We start from the raw sequence: 25222 nt of genomic DNA, 5'->3' as shown, positions 1-25222 counted from the left end.
AGAACAACTTTAAACTTCAAATTAAATTATCCAGATATTCACTCAAACAAAAGATATTTTATCATTTCTTCTATTAATTGTTTATTTTCCTTCTCAGGTCAAGTGGTAGTTCTTTCCTGTCCTACCTCCAAGATCAGACTGGCCCTGGATGGCATCCCATCCCAGATCCCACTCAGAACTGGGCAGGAACCTCACAGCCGGCCAATTTCAGACAGGCCAAGGAGTCCATGATGTCGTCAGTGAGGGCAGCAGTGGATGGAGATTTAAGCCAGTCCCACCTCTCCCAGGAAGCTTTGCTCCAACCGGTACGAGACATGGGGCACTCAGAGATCCTACGCGGGCATTTTTGGGGAACCCAGCCTTTTGAGAAGGGCCTAGGCTTCCCCCACAGAGTACCTGACCTTCGAGGATGGGAAGATATGCGCCTCAGAGGACAAGTAAGAGCTGGGAATTTGTTGGGAAGAGAACACTCACATAAGATAATAGGGTTTGCAGAGCTTACCAGTATGTTGTGATGCAGGCAATCAATTTCAAATGTGACACATCCAATCATCAGAGTGATTTGGCAGCTCATTTGCACCTTTTGGGTTTAGTTAGATCAGAAGGTCTTTCCAAGGAGGAAGGGAATATTATGTTGTGCTACATTACCTGAGCTTGTAAGTGATATTGTACTACTGTGGTCAGTAGTGCGTATAGCACATGGATATGTGTTTTGAATTGTCAGGAATAATGCTTTTGTTCAGTACTGGCTTGAGGTTGAGGTGTAGCTAGTGTAATGCTGTGTTCATGGTGCCTTGTAAGTGGTACTTTGCAAGTTATAATAATGCTGTTCCCACCTCGGCATATTTGACATGCAAAGTGGAAAAAAAAGGATGCCTTCACAAAAGCGTGTCTTTTGTTTGCTCATAAATATGCTAAACTTTTTTTACAGTTACACTTTTACAGTTACAGACCTGAGTGGCTATTGGTACTGTTCTGCTATAGTGAACATCAAACATTCATGCAACATTCTGGACTGTAATTGCAGTACAGCAACAACAGTGGACAATAGCGAGTAGCGTTATCAACAAGCTAGCCAGTGGACAATAACGTGTAGCGTTAGCCACAAGCTAGCCAGCTAACATTAGTGATAACGTTGATGTCTAGTGTTGATGATTACCTTTTCAAAACAGTGATTAGTATGGTCAGTGTTATAGATTTAACCAAGTATTATATCTGTATATATAACAGATCTAAAGGCAATACTGTTATAATCTAACTTAAAAGTAGAGAAGGGGAACTTTCCACTGTTATTAGTGTGCATGGTCATGTTAAATTGAGGAAATGGTGGTTGAGAAGACTACCCCAAGTTGATGAGTTAAAATTGCAAGTTGAAGGGGGTGGTTTCCAAAGCTTTTACCGGTTGTAATTGTAAGTAATTGCAAGTTGCAACTTCGCCTCAAACACAGCATAAGTATGGTCTGACCACACTACTTGGTACCTAAGTGTTATCTAAAGCAGTGGTTCTCAAAGTGGTGTCCTGGAACACCCAGGGGTCCATGAAGTGCAAGGGGCCATTTTGTTACAGTGATGTAAAGTTATTATATTTATTATGGCGTTCTTAAAGTTTTTAACCAGTTCGACTGGTCACTTGAATTGAATGGGTTTAATCCAAATCTCACTAACTTAAAAACAAGCATGTGTTATACAGGACCTAATGTGTTCTGTCGGTGGAAAGTTCAGGAATAAAAAAACTCTATGGTTCTAATAAATAGACAAAATATTATTGTACACATTTGAATAAAGACCCTATTATTTCAATTGTCAGTGGAAATTATTTTACAGTTAAAGGGGTCCCTGGCTGCAAAATGTTGGAGAACCCTTGATCTAAAGATACTCTTTTCTTAAAAACATAAACATTTGTAGCTGATTGTTCAACCAACCACTCATGAGTGCACAAACTCACACACACACACACACACACACACACTCACACAGACAACCCAAGAAGGACAGAAGCAGTTGGTGCCAGATATAGCACCTGTCGTTTTTCCCCTCTCTCACCCTCACTATGGCCACTGCTGCTGCTTTTGCTGTTGGGGGAGGGATTATATAAGATATATTTGGATTTGCATAAATGGACAGTAAGGTCATTGACTACAGTTGCATCTAAAGAGTGGATAAATCTCCTATTAACGTAATTCTGCATGAGGCTAACACTGCAAATAGTCGGAACAAAGCCAAATGTGTAATAATGACACAACATTGGCCTTGTGATAGTTGGCTTTGCTTCAAACATATCAAAAGAATGAATTTGATGTTTGTCATTAGTCTAGAGTCCAGACAGTTAATTTGATATATAAATGTTATGCTTACATCCTATACGTGTTATGTTCTGCTTATGTCCTAAACATACTAACAGTTTTACTGAGCCATTCAGACAAGGTATTAAAAGTGTGACTGCTGCAGATCACATGTGCAACAGGAGACAGGGAGCCGGGTGTTTTTGAAGGTGAGAGAGAGAGAGAGAGAGAGAGAAAGAGAGAGAGAGAGCATTTGTTCGTTATTGGTTAGACATTTCCCACCACGCAGCTGAGGGAGCTCAGAGGAGAAGAGAGGGGCATTAGACCACCAGGAGGGAGAGAGGGAATGGACTCTGCCAAATGACCACTGTAGCTCTTCAGATAAGAACAGTAATGAGGAAACGGAAAAGTTAAGCAAATCCTGTGGTATCTCTGGGGACGGAAGCAGTGTGACTTAAGCAATTACACGTGTATGTGCCCGTGATTGTGCGAGACGTGATGTGGACTTTGGTTACAGAGCTGCTCTTCAGCTTTGTGGTGCTGGCTTTTCTGGTGCTCAGCTGCCAGAGTGTGTTACACATTGCAAGTGGCACTGTGAGATCAGTGCTCACTTACATTCACAGGCAGCTCGACCGGGAGTTGGGGGAGGATGAGAGCCTGCCAGACCAAGAGGAGAACGTCACCACTCGAGTGGTGCGCCGCAGAGTTATTCTGAAGGTATCCCAGAATGTGTGCAGGGGGGAAATGCAGGGGAGGGGAGAGTGTTAGTTACAAGTGGACTTATTGGCTATTCTAAAGGAAATACATCAGCTAAGAGCTAACAGTAAGTGTAGACCATCTAATACAGTAATATATGACCATTAGCAACATTTCTAGTTGCTAGTGCAGTTACAATGATAAAAAAAATAAACACTGTCAAAACTTCTATAATTTTATTTGTATAGCTTTTAGCAATGGCAACTGTCACAAAGCAGCTTTACAGAAATATATAAATTCAGGATACAAGTTTTAAACTTATATATTTATAACTTTATCCCTAATGAGCAAGCCAGAGGCGACGGTGGCAAGGAAAATGTCCCTGAGGTGACATGAGCAAGAAACCTTGAGAGGAACCAAACTCAAAAGGGAACCCATCCTCATCCAGGTGACACCAGATAGTGAATAAAGAAGAAGAAAAATAAGTGACAAAGATCAGGTTTTTCTATTAGCTCCTAAGAAAAACAAATGAGCAAGAGCTTCTTTTCTCACTCACCATTTCCCAATGTTCAAATGTCATATTAATGAGAAATCCAGCCTAGAATTAGAAGAGACAACAAACACTGGACTCATAGATCCTACTCATAGGGTTATGGCAGACACTTGGCAAGGTTAGTTAGCAATCAACCAGATCAATATGATGGCATTGACAGTGGTTTGAGCATGAAAGTTGAAGCTTTGAAAGCTGAATGTTGAATGTTTGAGCAGAGTGAACAGCTGAGGAGATAAAGTAAACTAAAGTGCCGCTGCATCTTGATAGAGGTGATGTGAGAGCTTGCTACACTATCAGCAGGTAGTCGAAAAGGCATTGTAGGAAACCGTTAACCAAAGTGAAAACAGACTGACATCTCAATGAAATATGGTTAAACAAAAGTGTCAACTCAAGCCCCATTCTCGCCAGGAAGGTTGTGTCAGGTGTCATGTTGAGACTTCATTCAGTTACAAATTATAAATCATTTCAGTCTGCACCGGCTGCATTAGCATCGCGTTAGTGTCAGATTCAACACGACACTCCCATGTGATGCTGCTCTTGCTTTAACACTTTGTGTCTATTTTTTTCACTCGTGCACGCTAGTAAAGCGTAAACTGAAAACCCACTGAAATAAAAAACTAAGCTCAGCACCTATTATGATAGAGTCTCAAGTATATTCCCTCATCTCATATAGAATTATAAGTCTTATATTCTATTATATAATCCTGTATAGCAACGTGAATTCGACAGGATGCTAGCAAAATAATGAGCAATAACTGAGTGCAATTAATTAGCACAGTGTTTCTCAACCAGGGGTCCACGGACCTCTTGTGGTCTGTAGCATAATTACGGGGGTCCATGGGATTGTTTATAAAAAAATATTCAAAATATTTATGTGTTAGGTGGCATTTTTGTTAAATATTTCTTAAACTCCATCTTAAAATACATCTTTTAGGCCCAATAATTTCAGAAAAGTCACAGACTTACTGTTTTTTATGTTAACCTATATGCTTAGTCATGCACATTCACATCTCTGTCACTAACATAACTTAGCTTGTTCATTCTGGAATGCAGAAATGAAATGTGTGTGTCAATGCGTAATGTGAAATGTCGACATCAATGTACAAAAATGTCATTGTTAATGTTAAAGCAATGTGAATAGTAGGCAGTATATCAAATCTAATACGGAACAGAAAATGTGCTCAATTTGACACTTCTTGTTTTATGAAAATGTGTAGTGTAGAATACTTATTCATATAATTACTCTTTTTATTCATTATAATTATATAGTGTATATACATATTATGTGGGAGGTCCACGAGGATCAGTCTCCAATATGCTAGGGGTCCACGGCTGAAAAAGGGTTGAGAAACACTGAATCAGTAAACAGCAGAGTTCAGTTTGCATGGCTGAGAGGGGGCGTGTTTGTCGGCGGGGGGGTTCCAGTGGAGGTCTAGTAAACTAATTAGACTAAATCTATTAATTTTTAAATATTAAACAGTTAATCTTACTCTCAAAACAAAAAAAGAAATGTAAATTCACCTACTCATAATTAATAATGGAATGCTGGAGCTTCCAAAACAGATTAAAATCAAAGTCCCAGTAGCTCACTGTGTATGGGATTGACGTGAGGGCTTGACGTGATGCTTACGTTACCCATCCAGTGTTAATCTGGGTTCAGAATTTCATTACAAAAAAATCTGGGGTGCCATTGCAGATTAGATGTTAATTAGGAAGATTGATTAATATGCAAGTCATTCAGGGTGGATTTTTTTCCTTTATGCTTGACGATGAAATTTATATATATATATATATTATTGTTTGTTTATTGAAGGTTTTTGAGGTTATATTTATGTTTGTGAAAATGAGGCCCTTAAGTTAGTCTGCTGTAATCATTTTACCTAGTAAGAAAATGCTTTAGTAGTTATTAAATTGATTATGTTATGGGAAAAGTTATGGGTTCATACTTAGAACACTTAATGTAGTGTAAATGTAGTTCATAGGTTCATAGCACATTTAAGCACTTCCCACTTTAGCGCAAATGTGTGTGAAACCCTTCCACAAGCATATTTTAATAGCACACTTCTCTTATTTGTTGCACCACATTTCAGAGAACAGCCAGTAAAAAAAAAAAAGCCATTTAATGTGTTTCATCTGCCATGTTTTCTTTCATGGCAAATGTTTACTGTCCTGGATGAATCTAATGACTGGAGACATGATGAAAGCGCAGCGGCTTTATCAAACAAGCATGATATGCAGTTAGAAATGACAAAAAATGGTGTACACTGTGTCTCACTATAATGTGTCTGACATGTAATGGCTTCTGCATGTTCATTATATTATATTCATCTTGAAATGACATAACTCATCAGCTGAGCTACTTTAAGCAAGACAGCATTGCATTTGGCTGATACACTTGCTTGGAAATCGAAATATTCAGAAGCTTTTCTCTCTGTTCTGATCTACTTCCCGAGGCTTTTTTTATTTCTTTAGGCTTTTCTCACTGCTTTTATGCTGTCATATATTACATAGGGTGATGAAGCTGTGGATCTTCCTGGAGAGCAAGTGAGTGAGGAGCAGTTTACAGATGAGCATGGCAACATCGTCACCAAAAAGGTCAGCTTTCCCATCCTACTGCCTGTTGCTTGCAGCAAAGTCACTTCAACATTCATCAACACAAATGAAATAATCATCTTTGAACAGCTGTGACAAAATAATTATTGCAGTAATAATCATTTTGTTCACTGTTATTCTATTCTGTTCATCAGTGAATGAGTGACAATTTCATTATGTCCAAATGTTGATGTGTCTCCTGAGTGGCTATAATTACACATCTAATGCCTGGCCCACACTAAATTATTTATAAATGTGAGCAATCCCAGTTACAATGACAGATCTTTGGCCCTGGAGCATGTATCCTTCAACAAACCCCAGAAAAAAACCTACCCCCACTGACATATAATGCTCATGATTTCCAATCGATGATCCTGATTCAATCCAGCAGAATTTCTCACGAACAAACAGGCTTCAGATCAAAACTGAAGCATGGCTGTCTTTTATGGTTTTTCATGCGCAACATCAAGATTGTGTTTTTACATCAGATAGTCTGCGTTCCCCCACACTACAGGATGCTGAGTCATACACTGAACAGGTTTAATATTTACAGTTTTAAATCGGGGTGGCTAGATTCTAAGCAGATGAGAAAGGTCACACCACACACCACATCTTTTAAGATCTTTTAAGAACAGCCTTAAATCATGATCTCAGGTATCCTCTAGTGTGGCACAGGCATTAACAGCCTTGCAAAGTACGACTGACACTGATGGGCCTTTTGTCATGTGTCAAATATATTGTTGCATTTGCCTCTTTGTCTTTGCAACTGTTTGTCCAATCAAATATTGCAAAGATCAAGAATGACAAAGACAACATATGCTGAGAGCACTACTGCAAAGCAGCACTCAGTTCATTTTCACTTCCACTTTTCATAGCATAGATCTAATGAGAATGAGAGATGAGAGAGCGGTGAAGTAGAGAATGGGAGTATGGTTAAGGCATTGAAGAAATGATTCTTTTTAAATGATTTGAAAGTTAGCAAGAAAGGAACGGGAGGTTCCTGGTTAGAGTCCTCACATCCTCTAGATCAAAGATTATGCTCATTTCTATTTTCATTCCTTTTTTTCTTTCATTAAAGCTTACACCCAACATAATGTGTTCTCACGCACTTTTACTTTTTTTTTCCAAAAAAACTTTTATGTTTGTTTTTCATTGTTTAATGTCATCTCATCTATTTCTCCTTTGCTCCCTTTATTTCCACTTTGACTCCATGGCTCTCATTGGTTGGTATAGGTCGTGAGGAAGGTGGTTCGGAGAGGAAAAGGTGAGGGTGAGGGTCAGGAGTTCATTATAGATGGGCAACAGGAAGCCGATGAGTTGGATGCTGATGCAGAGCAGTTCATGGGCTACGCTGTCCTTGGCCGGGAAAGCAAGGTGGGCTTCTGAGCAGGCCTGGATCTAGGCTTCCAATTATGGATTAAGCTTTACTGCCTTGTGTTAGTACAATGAGTGCTGTAGGTTAGCTGGGCATGTTGAAAAGTAGCACAGCAAATTTAGTCTTTATTTGATATGAAAGAGAGATTAACATTTCATGCTTTCAACAGCACAATGTTTAAGTCAGTTTATAAGTAAAGAATGTCCAAGTAAATACTAAATGTCCAAGTAAATGCTGTGTTTTTTAAATTACAATGGCAAACTATCTGTAGCTCTGTGTTACAAAACATACAAATAGAAAACCCCTCATTATTAATTTTAGTAAAATAGACAGATATACACTCACTGTCCACTTTATTAGGAACACCTGTACATCTGCACATGCAATTTTCCAATCAGCCAATCATGTGGCAGCATGTATAAACTCATGCAATTACCAGAACAGCAGTTTATGTTCACATGAACCATTAGAATGTGGAAAAAATGAAATCTCTGTGACTTTCACTGACATGGTCTCTAGAGCTGACAAAGAATGGTGCAAAAAAAGCAAAAAAAAATTCCTGCGTGCGGCAGTTCTGTGGGCAGGAACATCTTTTTGAGGCGAGAGATGAGGTCAAAGGAGAATGGCCAGGCTGGTTTGAGTTGACAGGAAGGCCATGGTACCTCAAATAACCACTCTTTATAAACATGGTGAGCAGAAAAGCAGCTCAGAATGCACAACATGTAAAACCTTGAGGTGGATGGGCTACAACAGAAGAAGACCACATTGGGCTCCGCTCCTGCCAGCCAAGAACCAGAATCTGAGAATACAGTGGGTACAGACTCAGCGAAGATTGAAAAAATAATATTCATCTGTCCAGTTGTTGTGATCCTCAGCCCACTGTAGCTTCAGGTTCCTGTTTTTTTCACCACTATAATGTATGATGTGAATATTAACTGAAGCTCTTGATCTGTATCTACATGATTTTATGCATTGTGCTGCTGCCACATGATTGGCTGATGTGTGAATGGGCAGGTGTACAGGTGTTCCTAATAAAGTGGACAGTGAGTGTAAATTATAAAAAAAGGCTGATCTGACATGAAAGAAATATATTGCTTGTTATGTTACACTGTGTGGTTTTTATGTTAATTATTTGGTTTTACAGTAGAACTATGAAATTAAAGCTAGTTTGAAGGAAACATCATGTCTTTCCTGTTAGAATGATGCTAAATCTAATTTATTAACAAAGCATGTAATAATCAACACTGCCTAACTCTGTTTCCATTGAGGCTCCTTGTGATTGTGTTACAAACAACAGGTTTTTAAATTAACACTATTAAAGGAATAAGGCCTAATGGAGATATATCATCTTAAAATAATTAACAACCCTCTTTAACAGACAATATTTATATTCTACCAAACATTACTGCAGTAGTATTTTAGGTTGTATGAAGGATTCTCAAAATTCTGAGGCCCCTAACAAAAGGATTAAAGTAGTTTTGTTAATATGACAGTCTGAATTTTCCCGAACGTCTTAAATGCATCATGGTTATTTTTTCCCAGCATGCACATTTATTTTTTTTTCATCACCTCATTTTCATTCTGTCCCAAAAGGAGGAACCAATCACAGTCAAAGTTCTTAACAAGAACATTTTCCAGTGGCACAATATCAGTTATTTAGTTAGAAGGTGGATTCACAATCGTGCATGTACCTTACGAGTAAATCTAAAGGCAAGACTGTTACTTAATAATAGTTAAATCTAAATGAAGAAAATTTTTATCATACTTAAATCTGCCTCCAAAAATGACAGTGAATCTGAGGTAATGACAACCAATGACCTATTTTTTGGTCCGTATATGACACATCGTACCTGCTGTGTATTCTTATTCTTGTTTCCTGGTAAATTATAATGGTTTTAATCTGTTCTGGTTCCTCTTTGTGGGGTTTTTTCACAGTTTTCATGTATGCTTCATTAAAACTCTTCTTTCTGTAAACTATAAATGTGTTTGTCCTTCTGCGTGCAGCACTGCTTTTTTCCTGTACACATTTCTGATGCTTCTCCCTTCTGTCTCTCCTATTTCCATGTCTTTCTCCCCTACACTGTCCATCTCACTATGGACTGCACCATCTCTCCATCTCTCACATATTCCCCCTCTGACCTTAACTGTATCTTTTGGCTTCACCGCTGTTTTCCTGATACCTCTCCCTCTTTCTCTTTCCAATTCACGTACTTCTCCATCAACTCTCCATTCTGCATTTATGCCACTTTTCCTTGACCCTCCCACTTTCTGGACTGTCGCATCTGCTGCTGTTGCTGTGCTGTACTCCGCTGCTCGTCACCCCACCTTCTCCTCTTCCTCGCTCTTGATAGCCGGATGTTGTGGATGTGAAGAAGGGAGGGGCTCAGATAGTGAAATGTGCCACTTTGCGGAGAGTAAAGCAGTGAGCGGCGCTCGTTCGGCCGTCCAGGTACAGGCTAAAGGCATGCCACTGGCTCACTTAATCCTGCTAACCATGGGGATTAATTAGCCTATTGATCACAAGAGTCTATGTTTTCAAAATTTGCATTATTAAAGTGGCTGCAAAATGACTGTTAGTGAGGAACAGCTGAAGCCAAGTGCAAACTACATGACTTTCCAAATCTCAGCATTGCTGACCCTTTCACACTCTGATTTTAAATGCTTGTGATCTGATGTTTGGTGGCTCTAGGGGAGTGCACACTACACGATCGCTCACAGACTCTTTGTTTTGATCGTCATTCCCAACAGTAGGATGAATGCTTTCCTGTTGTGCAGCCCCAAATCCTGTTATCTCATGAAAATAAACTCGAACGCTGTCTATCGTGTGATACTGTATGTCATGCTATTTAGTATGAAAACAGAAAAAAAAGAGAAATGTGAAATAGTGGTTCTGGGCAGAGAAGACTGTCAGTTCTACAAAGAGAACCAGAGGTATAGTGCAGAAAACATAGCTAATTTCTTTTATACTGTGTGGCACCATGTCATGTTTGTTTTATTTTTGCTGTTCCTGACAGCTATTTGGGTCAGTGATTGGAGCTAAAATCGTGTAGTGTGCACTAGGCTTTACAGACCTGATCAAAAAGGTGAAGGCATAACATTTGAGTTTATGTGACATTTAGTGAAAACTACAGAAACTAATGCTAATAGTAAACTAATAGTTTTTTTTTGTATTTCATGAACAAGTTTCCATATTTGGAATATAAAGGAGTATCATTATGAAATGAGAGGAAAGGTTAACATACTTAATAAGAAGAATAAGAGCATTGTGTAGCATTGTGGCTGCTTGATTTAAAGGGGAAATAAGAGTGCACTACTGTCCAGGCAGAGCACACCACTTGCTAATAATACACAGGTTTTTTAATGTTTTAATGCTGTTCATATACCAGATATAATCTAAATATAAACTTGAATAACTACAAGAATAAGAACACTTTTAAAAAATGCAACAGAAATACAGCATAAGCAAGTAAGCACCAGTATTCTTATCATCGGGATGATGCTGGATAATTATTGCACACAACCAACCATTTATAAATTCATTTTTGTTTATATTGTACTTTTAGATGTTACATCTTCCAACTCTACTGCACTGATGGAAATGCAGATATTTAAAAAATATGGAAACCTATGTACTTTTTTAAGTTTTTAATCGGTCACTCTTGTGTTCAGTGAATTTTAAAGGATGGTAAACACCATACCTCATAAAATACAGTAGAGTCCAAAAGTCAGAGAGCGCTAGTGAAAATGCTTCTATTCTGCATTCCTTTCTAATTTAATACAACAGATTTTATTATAAATTATATTACTAAAACAACTTGAGTGAAAAGTAGAATCTTTGAAATATTTACATGAATTTCAGAGTTTCTTAGTATTAGTATAGTGACTAAAGTATTAGTCACTTTTTTTTTTTTTTGCTTTAATGACAGTGTGCACTCGAGCTGCATGGACTCCACTAGTTGTACAAAACCTTATGATCCATTTTAGATCAAATCCATCAGAGTGTCTCCTGAACACGTGCTTCAGTAGAAGAGATTAGATATGAGGAAAATCTGACCTTTTGTACAAATCAGTTAACATGGTCAATATCACAAATTTGCTTACATTTAAATAGGGACCTTGAAATAGTGCAGAATCCTGAATATTAAATATTGAACATTTACTTTCTTTGTTTTAAATATTTCAAAATTCTAAAACCTTCTGTTTATTTAAATGGAAATAATCCCAGATTTTCAGTGTGGTCTCAAACTTTTGTGCCTCACTGTATATATATTTTATTATTTTATTATTTTATTTTTATTATATTTTATTTTATGCAAGTCTGGTACTACACAAGAAAAGATGTGGATTTAAAAAAAAAAAAAAAAAAAAAAAAAAGGATGTTAAAACGGTAGGCAAAACTGCAATGATCATGAATGAATGTAGACCATTGCTGATAAAAGCAAAACAAAAATAAGATGCAGAATCTCCCTACTGTCTTTCAGAATTTTTTATAGAAGTAACAATAAGTAACAGGAATCATGAGGAATAATGCTTATGTTTATGCCTTATCTGAAATGAATCTTTCTGTCTTCACTCTAGGACTTGTCTCCCGCACCCAAACCTTCTCTCATAGACACATGATGAGCATCGAGAACTGCAAGAAAGTGGAATACCAGGCAAAGGACATCAGTGCCAATAGATGGCTTTTAGGCTTCTTTTTAAAGCAAACCTACAATGAGAACTAGGCTAAAAGCATGATTTCATATAAAAATGAAAATGAAACCTAGAAGAAAAAAAAAAACTTTCAAAAAAAAAAAAAAAAAAAGCATCCAAAAAGTGCTTCCTGTAATCCCTGTATCAGCATGCGAGAGTGCTGTCGCATGGCCTGCCTTTACATACACCACAGAAAGCAATGAATTATGGGGCTCCTGGTGATATAAGGGTCATTAAATGAGGGAAGAGTTTGTGGATATGGGGTATAACTGAACACAGAGCTCAGTCCCGAATACTGTATTTCAGAAAAGTTGTGGTTAATAACATATATGCAAAAGCCAACACACACACGTGTAGTCAAATGACGCAACGGTTCCCCCTCCAACTCTCCCAAATTTTGAGTCTTCCAATATATTATTTGTTATCGTTTAATCTAAAACTTCGAAATATGATCTCATGACACACCAGTTTTTCTTCCAACACTGGTTCTGTGCATAATGCTGTATATGCACTGAAATATTACATGTGTGTGTGTTATGTCTGTATGTGTGGTTTATGTTACAGCCCAAAACAGGAAGAGAAAAAAACCTAATGTATGCAATGATACTGCTGCTGATATACTTCTTTGTCTGTGCTTTTATTTAGTCGATACAACAGCATTTATAATGTCAGTGTCAAAACATCAGTGTTACACCTAACAGGTTTTGTTTTTTTCCTGTAATGCAGGCCTGGTTTCTTTTCTTCGTTTTTTGTTTTGTTTTGTTTTACCATTGTTATCTCTCCACTCATGGAAAAACTGTAGGGCTTTTGGCCTTCAATAGATATTTATTTTTGGACACAATATTGCTTCTTATAACTGTCATCATAAATTGTTTTTCTAGGAAATTTATGACTTAAGACTTACTGAAGCACTATTAATTGCTCATGGTATAGTGAATGTGACTGAATGCCAGCCATTAACCATTGAGCGAGCGTGCGCATACACACACACACACACACACACACCTGCCTGACTTTTAAACTTGTGTTAAGTGCAAATGTAGCAACCAAGTCTTCCATTTCAAATGATATCAGTAGCTCAGGTTTAGTTGTGCTGTAAAAGATGCTGTGGCCTATTACACGGGATGACAGAATGAACGAAAAGCTTTTAGACAGGAGGCTGGAGTTAGTTTCTGCTTTCCTTACTCATCTTTCAATATTTATTATTTAAAGTGGCATACAAAAATTTTGATATTTTAAAACTCTTCAGAGACTCTATCACCTCAAATCTGAAGCGTGGGAATATTTCACCAGAATGAACACCAGAATGTAAGAATTATAGTGTTGGTCTGACAAGAGAGAGTCATTACATGCAATCATGCACAATCTAGTCTGGAAACAAGATCCCACATAAATACCGCAATAAGCAGCACTATGAAAGCAATAGATATCAGTTTGCAGGTGTACTTTTTTATATACATATTTTTACATCTTTTTTCTTTAGTTCTTATTACTTGTGCATGAATGGACATTGTTTCAAGAGAGTACATCGTCAGTAGATTAAGGAGTGGAATTGCCTGAGATTCCTTGGCTGGTGTGAAAAGCTTTAATTTTGACAAGAATGGAAACTGACTTTAGTATGAAGTGCTCTGGTGTCACGGTTTCCGCAATTATGTGTCGTGCATATGTCATGCACATAATTTATTTTGCTATTTTTAAGACAAAATTCTAAAAGTTGTGTTGCCAAATTGAATTTAGAGAAAGACAATTGACATTAAAGACCCATTTACTTTACTGACACTTGGAAAGCAATAGACACATGACAAAATGGCCAGTTTTCTTCTGTAATGTGTTTTCTAGCTTTTGCCTTTGTTTTGCCGCATAGCTTGACCAGCCATTATTAAGGACGATGAATTTAGAGGCTGATGTGTGAATTTGCTACAGAATACCGGCAGATTTTGTGTAATCGTTTTTAGAGCTCAACAAAGACTCTTTGAAACACTGTGATTAGACTGTAGCACTGTCCAAGCAACTTTCCCGAGTACGCACATACACACATACACATGTTACTGTTCATTTCAGTTAATACTGAAACCTTCTAACTGTATGTTTCAAGCCTAGAATATATCATGAGGTTATTTGTTTAAAGCAGATACGCCTAAATTTGTGGCTACCTTTTTTTTTTTTCTAACTTTCTCCACAGTTACGTAGTCACTGGCTGTACTTTTAAGGCATTACTTAATTTACTTAATACTTAACAGACATTATGGATTTGTAGAGTTATTCTTCCATCTGTTTGCATATGCCATCATGTTAAAATTTACTGTGCCCTTCTAAAAAAGACAAAATGTAGCTATACACTTGCCTTGCTGTTGAAACTCACTGAAAATTTTCAGTAATTTCGACAATAATGCCAGGATCTTATGATGTAAATAAAACATTGTTTAACCATTTTCAAGCCCCTAGATACAGATGCAGTTTAGGTCTTAAACCCAATCCTCAAAGTTTCTCAGCCACCTGTATTTCTATTTTTGCCTTAATTCCAGTCATTAATCATCATCAGCCAGGTAACACAAGTGAGCTAAATCAGAGACAATGTACACGTGAATGAATCTAATACATGGAACCATATGGACTGAGAGAATTATGCTAAAGAACACTCGTCTAAACCAAAGATCCATAAATTGGATCAAGCTCATAAAATGAAATGTATCTCCAAAAGTAACTCACCACAAAACCAAGATAATCATTACTCATTACACACAATAAAATGAAGTGTGTAAACAGTGTAGGGAGCTGTTAGAGAGAAACGTTGTATAAACATATCTGAAATTAGTCAGTCTTCTGAATTTTATGCAAAACAATCCAGTATTGTGTGGTAATGTAGCATCACCCAGAAACAGAAATGATGTCAGAATATGTTGATTTTCATTTGTTTTTAGCATCACACCTTAAATCATGGAGCATATATTAACATATTTCTTTTTGTTAAATGACATTGTGAGACTGTGAGCTTATATGTTTGTGTGATTGTGTAACAGTTTGATTCACAGCATTTTAGTACTATGTAATCCCAAAATAGTTTTGGGATCAGAAACACTTTATAGAAAACAGACATGATATCAAGATGCAGTACAGTAAAGTGTTACTAAACCAAAATACACCAAAGTTTCCTATTAAATATTAAAAAAAAAACACAAAATGTATACTATTTACGTAACTTACTACTAACAGCTATGCCAAAAGAAATACTGTTGAATGATATTCGTACAAATATCAGCCTAATACAAATTTAGCAGCACAGTTTATTTGATTTATTTTACATTAGAAAACCCAAGACAGTACCAGAAAATGCAAAAAGAATTTTTTTTTTAATTTAAAAAAAAAAAAAAGCAGATATGTTGCAGGAATGATTCCTTAAAACAGTTGTGAAAGGCAGAGTAATCCATATACGAGCTTATAATGAGATCTGAAATGTGTATATTTACTACATCCACATATTTTCCAAAGCATTTCATTGAGTTTAGTTGCAAAAGATAAATTCCAAAATGTTAGAGAAACAGTCGAAACGGTGCTCAGAATACATCATTCTTGTTAAATCATTGTTACGATCACATAAAAGCAAGGCACATTCACTCTATTTATTTTTTTAAATGTTTTATTTTCTTTTTAGTTTTAGTTTAAAAGCTGAATTGATGTCTCAGATGAAAAGGCCATGAACCAGCAATGTGCAAAAATATGAGCCACTTTTGAGATTATTCACATTGTCATTTTGTAATGTGGTACCATGGTATTTATTCTCATTGTATCGGCCTGTGGGCCTCTGTAGAGGATAAGATGCAGTTTGAAGGGCAGTTTGGTAGTATTGTTCAACTGTTTTGATTAGGAGCTAAAGAATTATACATCACCAGAAGCAACTCTCACTGGAGCTTGCTTTTGTTTTCTTGATGGAGGTTAGTGGAACGGAGACCTGGGGTTTGAAACTACTTGATATGGCAGTGTAAGATTTGAAATATTTATTCCTTGTGTTCACACAAGACTTCTCCTCAAGTTAATTTCTCTGTAATTTAAAAAAGGAAAAGAAAAAAAAAAACAGAGTCGCATGTGGAAAAGTAGGACTTTTAGGAAAGTCCACTCCAGTGTAAGAGAGGGGGAATCCAAATAAACTACACAGTCGGTTGATGTCATTGCAGTGATTAAAACCAATTAAATACAAAAATGTAAACTGTTGCAAAAAAAAAAAAAAACTAGAAACACTTATAATCTTAACTTCTAGAGAACGGATTAAAATTAGTCATTCAATAGCCTATTAACCTTGAAAGGAATGCGAACTGCACACATGCACAGAAAATGTTTTTGATATATACAAAGAAATATATATATATATAATATATATCCATATATATATATTTAATTAGAATGCTTTGCAATTGCTAATGGGGATTTATAACCTACTATTGGGGATTACAGTTCTATTATGGATGCACTTATAGCAACTGAGACTTCAGACGTATGCCTGCAACCTGGGAAATAAAGAGGCCTTGTGGGTCTTTTGATTTATTTTATCTTATTTTTATTGCTGTTGAAATGGGAAAACAATAAAATGGTACCTATACACAGGTCTATGGTTCGGAACAGATCTGATCTGAGATATATGTATAGACGACTCACCCTGTACACCAGCTGAAAAAAATGAATATTTACAGGATTAATAAAGAAATGATTACTCACAAATGGCTTTGTATTGTCAATTTTGTCTCACCTCAATATGACTCCTTATTGTTTAACAGGCCATTCATTCATTCATTCGATGTAATGACCTTAAGCATGTAATTTATATGATTCTTCAAAAAATTATCATATATATATATATATATATATATATATATATATATATATATATATATATATATATATATATATATATATATGATAATTTATATATTATATATATATATACTATAATATATATATAGTGTCTTATTCCATACAATCTCTCTGTTCCAAAAGAAACCCAAGGCGCAAACTCAGATAACGTGGTCACTCACTCACTTCAATTAAAAATGCTTTATCCTGGTCAGGATCACGATGGATCTGAAGCCTATCATGGGAACACCGGACCAAGGCAGGAATACACCCTGAATGGGATGCCAGTCCATCGCAGGGCGCAATGCACACACATTCACATACTGGCATGTTTTTGGAAGGTGAGAAGAAAACCAGAGAACCAGGAGGAAACCCACACAGACACAGCAAGAACATGCACACATAGTTACCTGAGCTCGTGATTAGTAAATAATTGGAGGCCAGGTATTAAGTACGACAATCTCACAACATAATTCTGTGTCACAAGATAATCCGTTTGTGGCCTCAAGAGGGTTATTTTGCGGACACACCTTATTAAAAATAATCACAGTGTCACCTCAGATGCTCCAGAGTATTGTAAAGGAATAAGTAATTTTGAATATGAAGTTTACAAATTAAACAGATAGCATTTGGAGTTTTAACTGGTTCTTTATTATTTACTTACAATGAATTCAATTCAAGTTTAATCATATAGCGCTTTTAGCAACGGACATTGTCACAAAGCAAGTTTACATATTTCCGAATCTAGATTTAGATTTATCCCTAATGAGCAAGCTAGAGGAGATGGTGGCAAGGAAAAACTCCCTGAGAAGACATGAGGAAGAAACTTTGAGAGGAATCAGACTCAATATATAAATTATAATATACTGACTATAGAGTCCAGCAGTGCTAAGTGTGTTGAAAGGATCTTCGGTACAAACATCAGGGTCACTGAAGTCCAAAATGAATGAAGTCAGATATGCCAGTGTTCACAATTTCAGTAAGTTAGACTGGTAAATTGCCCACTAGTCTCACACATGGTCTATTACTGCACAAAGTAGCTCCTGTTTGTCACTTTCTGTAACAACCTTCCCTCAGACCACCCAACTGAAATAATAACCACTTTCTACGATGTGATGATTCACACACCTCCAGATACCACCCATTCTTCAAATGCTGCTAACACCCATCCCCCAATCCCACCCCAAATTAACAAACATCCCCACCTCTATTGTCTCGAGGCTCTGAGTCTTTGTACGGATTTGCACTTGGCTCTGCAATCCTAAACACTGAAGTTGTGCAAATGGGACTATTTATTTATTTATTTATTTATTTTGAAGAGGCTGACAACTTTCAAAAAGCTTTCTGTGGCAGATTAAACCTTAAACCATTAAATAGTGACTTGACACTGACAACAACAAAATTTCTGTAAAAGAATATATTTTTAATACAAACAAAAGTGTGCTGTACAATTTAAAGTACTGAACTGCGGGTTTTTGTCTGATGCAAGAAAGCCGCCATGAATTCAGTCCTATTTCAAGAGTTTCTTATTTCTTTGTCATTTTGTTAATTGTCACATCAGTTTGTAGGCAATTTTATTTCACTGACTTGACCTTCAGTTTCATGGCCTCCTATGGAAGCTGCTCATAAGGCTTTCAGTTTTTAACTCTGTTCCTAATTTCTTTCAGAGAACAAGGTCGCCTGGAGTTTAACAGGGCTACAGTTGACTGACTCAGCAGGGCCAATCAACATGTGTTAATCAGGCATTCTTAACAGATTTTTAGCTATAGTCTAAAATAAGCTGCACTCATGTCTTTTTGGTTTCAGTATTTCAACATCTGAGTTTTTTTTTTTTGCATGAACCACAGCTTCCATATTTCTTTGGCCTCCTCAGCTCCAACAGCTTACAGTGCAAAATAATCTACAACTATACTAGCCTCCCAGAAGTGTTAAAGTAGAGAAACATTAAGTGGAGACAAGCGCAAAACAGGCTTTCTTGCAGGGATTGAAAAACATTTTCATGTTTTTCTCATTATCTTTTTGTAAAATGCACTACTTTTTACAGAAATAAATATTTGTACCCAAGGAGACTGTTGAGCTCAGGATACTGTCTGTGGGGATGAATTCTGCCTCCTTGCACCCAGTGTTAGCGAGAAAGACCAGATCCACCTTGACCCCGATCAGGATAAAGCACTTACTGAAGACGAATGAAAGGAGAATGTTGCTGTGTGAAGCGCTTAACAGAGATGCAAAAATTATTCAAAAACTGTCAAATGTATATTAAACAAAGGTACACGAAAAGTCAGATAATGATTTGTGTATTTGGGATGTTGATTGATCTGCATGCTCTCATAACTAAATGCTGTCTGAGGCAGAGGTTTTGGGCCAGACTTGTCTGATGGATATCTGATAAAGCGGCTGTTACTGCTGTGAGGGAGGGGATGTGGACTCCAGCGCTTTGTGTATCTGCTCCAGTTGGGACATGGTGTGGGCAGGTTTTTCCACCCTGTCAGTGTAGGAAGCTCTCCTCTCTGCAATGTGATTTCTAAAGGCCACTCACAGGTCAGTGTCAGGTGGGACATTTAAAGCCATTTCCTTCATATATATCAGTAATATAAGTGAGACCGGTTGACATAATGGCAAGTGTGGAAAAGCCCCACTATTTATATCAGCCGTTCAACAAATTCAAGTCCTTCTTCACAGTTCCATATATCTGAAATCCTGTTGAAATACTAATTACCTCTTTACAGTGACAGTCAAACAATTTGAGGCAGATGTTCTGCTGATTTGCTCACCTTTCTAAGAGTAAGAGTAAGATATTCCTTTATTTGTCCCGCAGTGGGGAAATTGCATTTAGCAACAGCAGGGGTACAGTACAGAAAGAGTATGCACACAAACAAGATAGATTAAAAACTATTCTAATATGAGGTAACAAAATCAAATAGACTCTATATATACAAAAACACTATAATACAAGCAGAATTACTAAACTAAACTAAATACACTGTACATAAATGGCTTAAATGGTGCTAAAGCAAAAATCCTAACACAAAACAAAAAAGGAGAGGGGTGTATACACATAAGTACGGGTTGGTTGAGAATAGTGTAGCTTGCCAGTAGTGTGATGGTATTGCACATTAAAATATTGCACACTGATATTGCACATAAATGTGAGTGTAAATACTAGATTTGTTGTTTGTTGTGCAATCATAGGACAGCACGCTTAGCTTATTATTATTGCATGTGGTGTTCAAAAATGGGAAAGGCAAAAAGTGCTAGTAGAGGCCCATTGAGGCAAGAATCATGCTGCCCAATGTGTCAAGGAGGAACAGAAGACAGGACAGTTAATGGCAGGGTTGCCAGATTGGTCTAGTTTAACAACACCCCCAGCTGCTGTGATCTTGATTTATAGTAAATAATATAAATTAAATTTCCCAAAATGACAAAGTGTAAGTGCAAACAGTGTGTCTATGATGTACAGAACCATTCTTACTGTAAGATATATTGCAAAAATTGGGAGAGGGAAAGGGGGATTATGGAGTGAATAATGTCTGTAGATAGGCTGAGAAAAAGATCCCTTTCTGATTACCAATTGTTTGGGCTAGTTTCAGGTCTTTTGTGTGGTTTTTGAAATGTAGTTGGGCTGGAAATTTTGCTGAAACTTAGCAACCCTAGTGTTAATGATATTATCTTGAACATAGTTGAACAAAGGTATGACTAAACCATTAAAAACAAGCTGCTAGACTGTATGCTGGATAAATGTCTGTTGTAGACTCAACTGCCTTTTACTGGGTTACTCTAAAAATTTACTGAATAGCCTCTAGCATGGGCCGACTGTGATCGCCTCTCGGGTTAATTTTGTTTGAGGCTATGTTGTTATTTATGTCGTCTTGCTCCACCAACATTTATGGTCATGACCCACTGCTGAGTGAGACATACATGTACTAGAATGGGCCAAAAAATGAAAAGAAAAATGTAAAATGTAAATAACCAGTTAGTGACTGAGCTACACAGCCAAAGATAAGGCTGCCTTACACGTGACTCTGGTTTAGTTGGTACAAATTTATGAATGTTTTAGCTCATATCAAGTCTCAATATCTCATGTTTTGTGTATTGATCTGCACTTGTACTTGTATTGATTTGTGACAGCTTTTTTATTCATTAAAATAACTTTTAATTTATTCAGAAAAGTAATATGTAATCTTGCATTGTACAGACAGTATATATATATATATATATATATATATATATATATATATATATATATATATATATATATATATATATAATGGATTTTGATAACAAAAATATAAAAGATTAGAAACATTTACAAGGCAAATATTATGTATTAAAAATATATTTTTTATGCATGAACTCCTCATATATACATTTTGTACACATAGAAATTATTAGAAATGACTCCACTTACAAAATCACATATTAAACATTCTATTTAAATATTAAATATTTCAGTTCTCTCAGTAGACTAGTGGCTTTTGTCATCAGATCCACTGAATCACCGGGTTCACTCCATTTAGTTACTGGTCACAAACACAGACAAAACTGTGTCATCAAAGAAGTGTGCAAGGTAAGAAGAGTAAGTGAGAAAGTGTCTTGATAATCCAGGAGAAACTTTCACTGGCAGCCGCACTCTTCTACGATCATGTCCTCGTGGTGACGCAGCACTACGTCATCGCCCTCGTAATACAGCATGGAGAGGGAGCTGAGGCGCGTGGGCGCGCACGACGCACAGGGAACGCGCTCCGGATGGTGAAACTTCAGCAGACTCTGTTATGCAAAAGAAATAACAAAAATTATGCAAAAGTGCAAAAATAACAAAAACGTCACATTTGACCATTCAGTGACCCCTTGCAATAATATGCAGAAACTTTAATGCATGAGAACGATTTCATTTCATTTCGAGTAAAAAAACATGTCTCCCTCATGCATGGTGACTCGTGCCAGGACACAGGACAAACAGCTGACTCTCTGTCTTACCTGCATGTAGGCGTGATTTGTAGGCTTGAAAGATTCGTCCAGCGGAACTGGACACTCTCCTTCACATCTGTACGCATTGTAGCGTTTCGGATGCACAATCCACTCATTCCATCCAATCTGGTCAAAATCCACCCACATGTCCACTCGCCTGCACAGCGGGCTCCGCACGGACTCTGTGACTGACCCAGTTATGGTAACGTTTTCACTCGCCACCTCCCGAACATGTCCCGGCTCCATCCGGTTCCTCTTGCGTCTCCTCGCGCTACCAGGTCGGTCCAGGAGCGCGTATTTGGAGTGCTGGACTGTCTGCATTAGAGTAGGGCTGCTCTGGTGACCCTGGGTCGACGCGCTCTTCAGGAACACTACAATCATCACTCGGTCTGTGGTGAGCTGTTGAATTTTGCGGCGTGGAGATGGTTCAGTCGCATCATTACCGCTGCCCTCTTCCACAACGCTCAGTATGTCATCTTCGGCCGCTGGCGCGTTTGCACGCCACTGCTCCTCGCCCCCTTGACGCAGCCAGTATGTGAGGAGATCCGTGACGTTGAAGACTTTCCAGGAGGAGGAGGAGGAGGAGGAGGCGAGTCCCGGAGTAACCTTGATGCTGCCGAGGAAGACGCGTTGCTCGGGTGCGCTGTTACGCGCGTGATAGAGCTCCAGCACGGACGCGGAAAAGGCGGGCACGCGGAGGCGCAGCTCGGAAAGCCGGATTTCTTGGCTGCCAGAAAGCGAGGACATGTCGAAAGTGACCTTCCACCTCTCGCCGACCTGATGACAATCTGTTGGGAGGGAAAAAATCATGCAGCCGTTAAAGGCAGAAAAGCAATCAAACCATTAACTCCGAGAAACCAAGATGCAAGTGCAATAAACATAAGTGCAGCTGATGGCCTTCAGCTTCAACAGCCAAATGTGACCAAAGGAAGGTGGAGGGCGAGCCGGGGAGGGATGTGTATTGAACGTCTGATGGGCTAATACACACACCCGTGCACATAAAACGGAGCAACTCTTTAAAGTCGAATAAGCACTGACACTAGTGAGCTGTTAAAAGGGGAGGATCAGACAACAGCCGATAACATGTGCGCGAGGAGCTCCAGAGGTTTCTGCTAGGGGCTTTCGGCCACCAGAGACTTAAAGGCTTTAAAATAGCCTTAAAATAAATCCATAAACCAGAATACACATTAATCTGACATTAGCTCAGCCCTGATCATTTTGGCTCAGAACCCGTGGTTTAGTCTGAATAAAGACTGAGTGAGGGACTGGATTAGTGACTGAAACACAGAAAAGTCTCCAATGCTGGATCAGCACCTATATAAGGAACAGTGCAAGAGTGAATTAAAAAAAAAAAAACACTGAAGGTGTTAAAGCAGCAACACTACAGGGATTAAATCAACGGCATGGGAAGAGTTTATCCAGCACAGAAGAAAATACTGATTATAAATGCATCCACAGTGACGTCACATCATTTGCACGTTATGATATTACTTACAGAAATAAAAAAAATGAAAAAAAGACATTCCTACCTTTGGCCACTAAACTCAGTACAGAGTCAGTCTGATGCAAAGCATCACTGTTGACACTGGCAGCTGTCTTCCTCATGTCCACTGATCTGTAGTCTCTGTACAGCTGCATCATGTACACTGGGTATCTGTGAGGATGGTAGACTCCAGCACTGTGCCCGTGTTCACTGTGATGCTGTGCATGATGTCTCGCCCTTCGCTGGCTGTGCTGCTTCATCCCCAGGCAGCTCAGGCTCGCTAGAGCAAGCACCAAAGCGAGTGGAAGTAGTGCCATGGTTTAAATGTGCTCAATAAGTTTGCAGAGGGAAAGTTTGCTGCTGTCTGAACAGGCGCGCGATGAGCTCTTCTCAGCAGTGCGCGTGTTGTGCGGAGTGCAGGCCCTACACGGAGCTTTTAAAGGGTCCAGGTGGCCTTTGATGACCCCTGTCATCCTGCAGCCTCCGAAGAATCCCTCTGATCCTTGAAGCAGATCTGAGGAGGAACAAGAGACGAGCTGTCAAGTTCACTGTCTCTCGAAACCGTGCAGGCTTTAATATGCGCGAGGCGCGAAGCTCCACTGACGCTGCTGCATGCACTGGACTTCCTTTGATACGCGGCCACCCAGAGACAAAGCAGAGCAATCCTGCAAGCAACAGAACCCCAAGTGTCATTAAACAAACAGGACAAACTGCTGCATAATTAGTGCAAAGTTCAGAAAAGGGAGCGTGAATTCAGATACACTGGGAGGTTTTTTTTTCCCTTTAAAATAAAATAACCCATGATAAATTTCTAACAATCCACATATGAAGGGTTAAAAATAGGCTGAATTCAGGTTTAACTAAGCAACCTAGTAAATGAGATTCAAAACTTGTTACTAAATCCTTACACTGGAACTATCTGTTGGAAATAATGTCTTAATTCATGTGATTATATGAGGGGATGTAATCAGCATCAAACAGGAAGTTGACCCCAAATATCTTGAGGTAAGAAAAATGACATGTTTTGGGTATGCTTTTTTCATAAGGTTCTAAAATTGTCCTGACAGATATATTCCACATGTTTATGATGCATATATACACAAGATTGTCTACTTAACAAATTAATAAAGTTAGTTAAAATCATGTACATTTGGTTATCATTTAATCATTGCTAGATGTTTTGGGCATTTGGGACAGCATGGTTCAGGATATTTGGGACAGTATTATAGTAGAATCAGTGGAGAGAGGAAAAAGTGAAGGGAAATAATGAATGCATGAATGGATGCATGAAACACAACAGTGTTAAACAGTGTGTTTATGAAGCAGGTGAAAGAAGCAGGTGAAAAAGGCGGACTTGGAAATATAGAACTTTGTTTAGACCTACTTCTGCACAGATTATTAGTGTACTGTGTTCATATAAATTTACAAATTGATGTAGTTTTTTTGTTATGCCGCTACTACAGGAAATAAATTATAAAATGTTACTGACGTTTTAGTGGTTTTCTACTGTGTCCTTTACTTAATCTGTTCTTATTGAATTTTAGGAAAGATTGGGTATGATGGTATTTGTTGTTATTGCTGTGAGATATAGATTATAGAATGATTCTTAGGTGAAAATCTAATAATGTAGTCAATTTTACTCAGTCTACTGTATTCAGACAACAATAGAATATGCTGATGATGAATTTTGAGAAGATTTTTGTTTTCAAATTCTGTTACTGAAATGTGAATTGTTG

General features: G+C 37.8%; 2 protein-coding genes across 10 annotated transcripts in view; one reads left to right on the top strand and one right to left on the bottom strand.

Moving 5' to 3' along the window:
• Window positions 1–16692, top strand: part of ank1a (ankyrin 1, erythrocytic a) — a 107605-nt gene extending 90913 nt beyond the window's left edge. For 5 of the 9 annotated variants that reach the window (XM_053229035.1, XM_034299041.2, XM_053229036.1 and 2 more), the window contains 5 exons: window positions 98–437; window positions 6043–6126; window positions 7357–7497; window positions 9850–9947; window positions 12077–16692. In XM_053229035.1, coding sequence (XP_053085010.1) covers window positions 98–437; window positions 6043–6126; window positions 7357–7497; window positions 9850–9924 — 640 coding nt within the window. In that variant the 3' untranslated portion in view covers window positions 9925–9947; window positions 12077–16692. Of the gene's footprint in view, window positions 1–97; window positions 438–2523; window positions 3000–6042; window positions 6127–7356; window positions 7498–9849; window positions 9948–12076 lie in introns of those variants that run through there. The other 4 variants (XM_053229040.1, XM_053229034.1, XM_053229037.1 and 1 more) reach the window with 4 other exon arrangements.
• Window positions 16693–21353: 4661 nt separating this feature from the next.
• spaw (southpaw) lies at window positions 21354–24054 on the bottom strand. The gene is made up of 3 exons (XM_026940109.3): window positions 23533–24054; window positions 22013–22791; window positions 21354–21802 (listed from the first exon to the last, which is right to left on the bottom strand). The coding sequence occupies exons 1-3, from the start codon at window positions 23801–23803 to the stop codon at window positions 21650–21652; spliced, it is 1203 nt and encodes a 400-aa protein (XP_026795910.3). The 5' UTR covers window positions 23804–24054; the 3' UTR covers window positions 21354–21649.
• Between the last annotated feature and the right edge of the window lie 1168 nt (window positions 24055–25222).

The sequence above is a fragment of the Pangasianodon hypophthalmus genome, chromosome 24 (assembly GCF_027358585.1).
Source record: "Pangasianodon hypophthalmus isolate fPanHyp1 chromosome 24, fPanHyp1.pri, whole genome shotgun sequence".
Lineage (NCBI taxonomy): Eukaryota > Metazoa > Chordata > Actinopteri > Siluriformes > Pangasiidae > Pangasianodon > Pangasianodon hypophthalmus.
The sequence above is the reverse complement of the archived record's forward strand: the minus strand, read 5'-3'. Positions and strand labels throughout refer to the sequence as shown.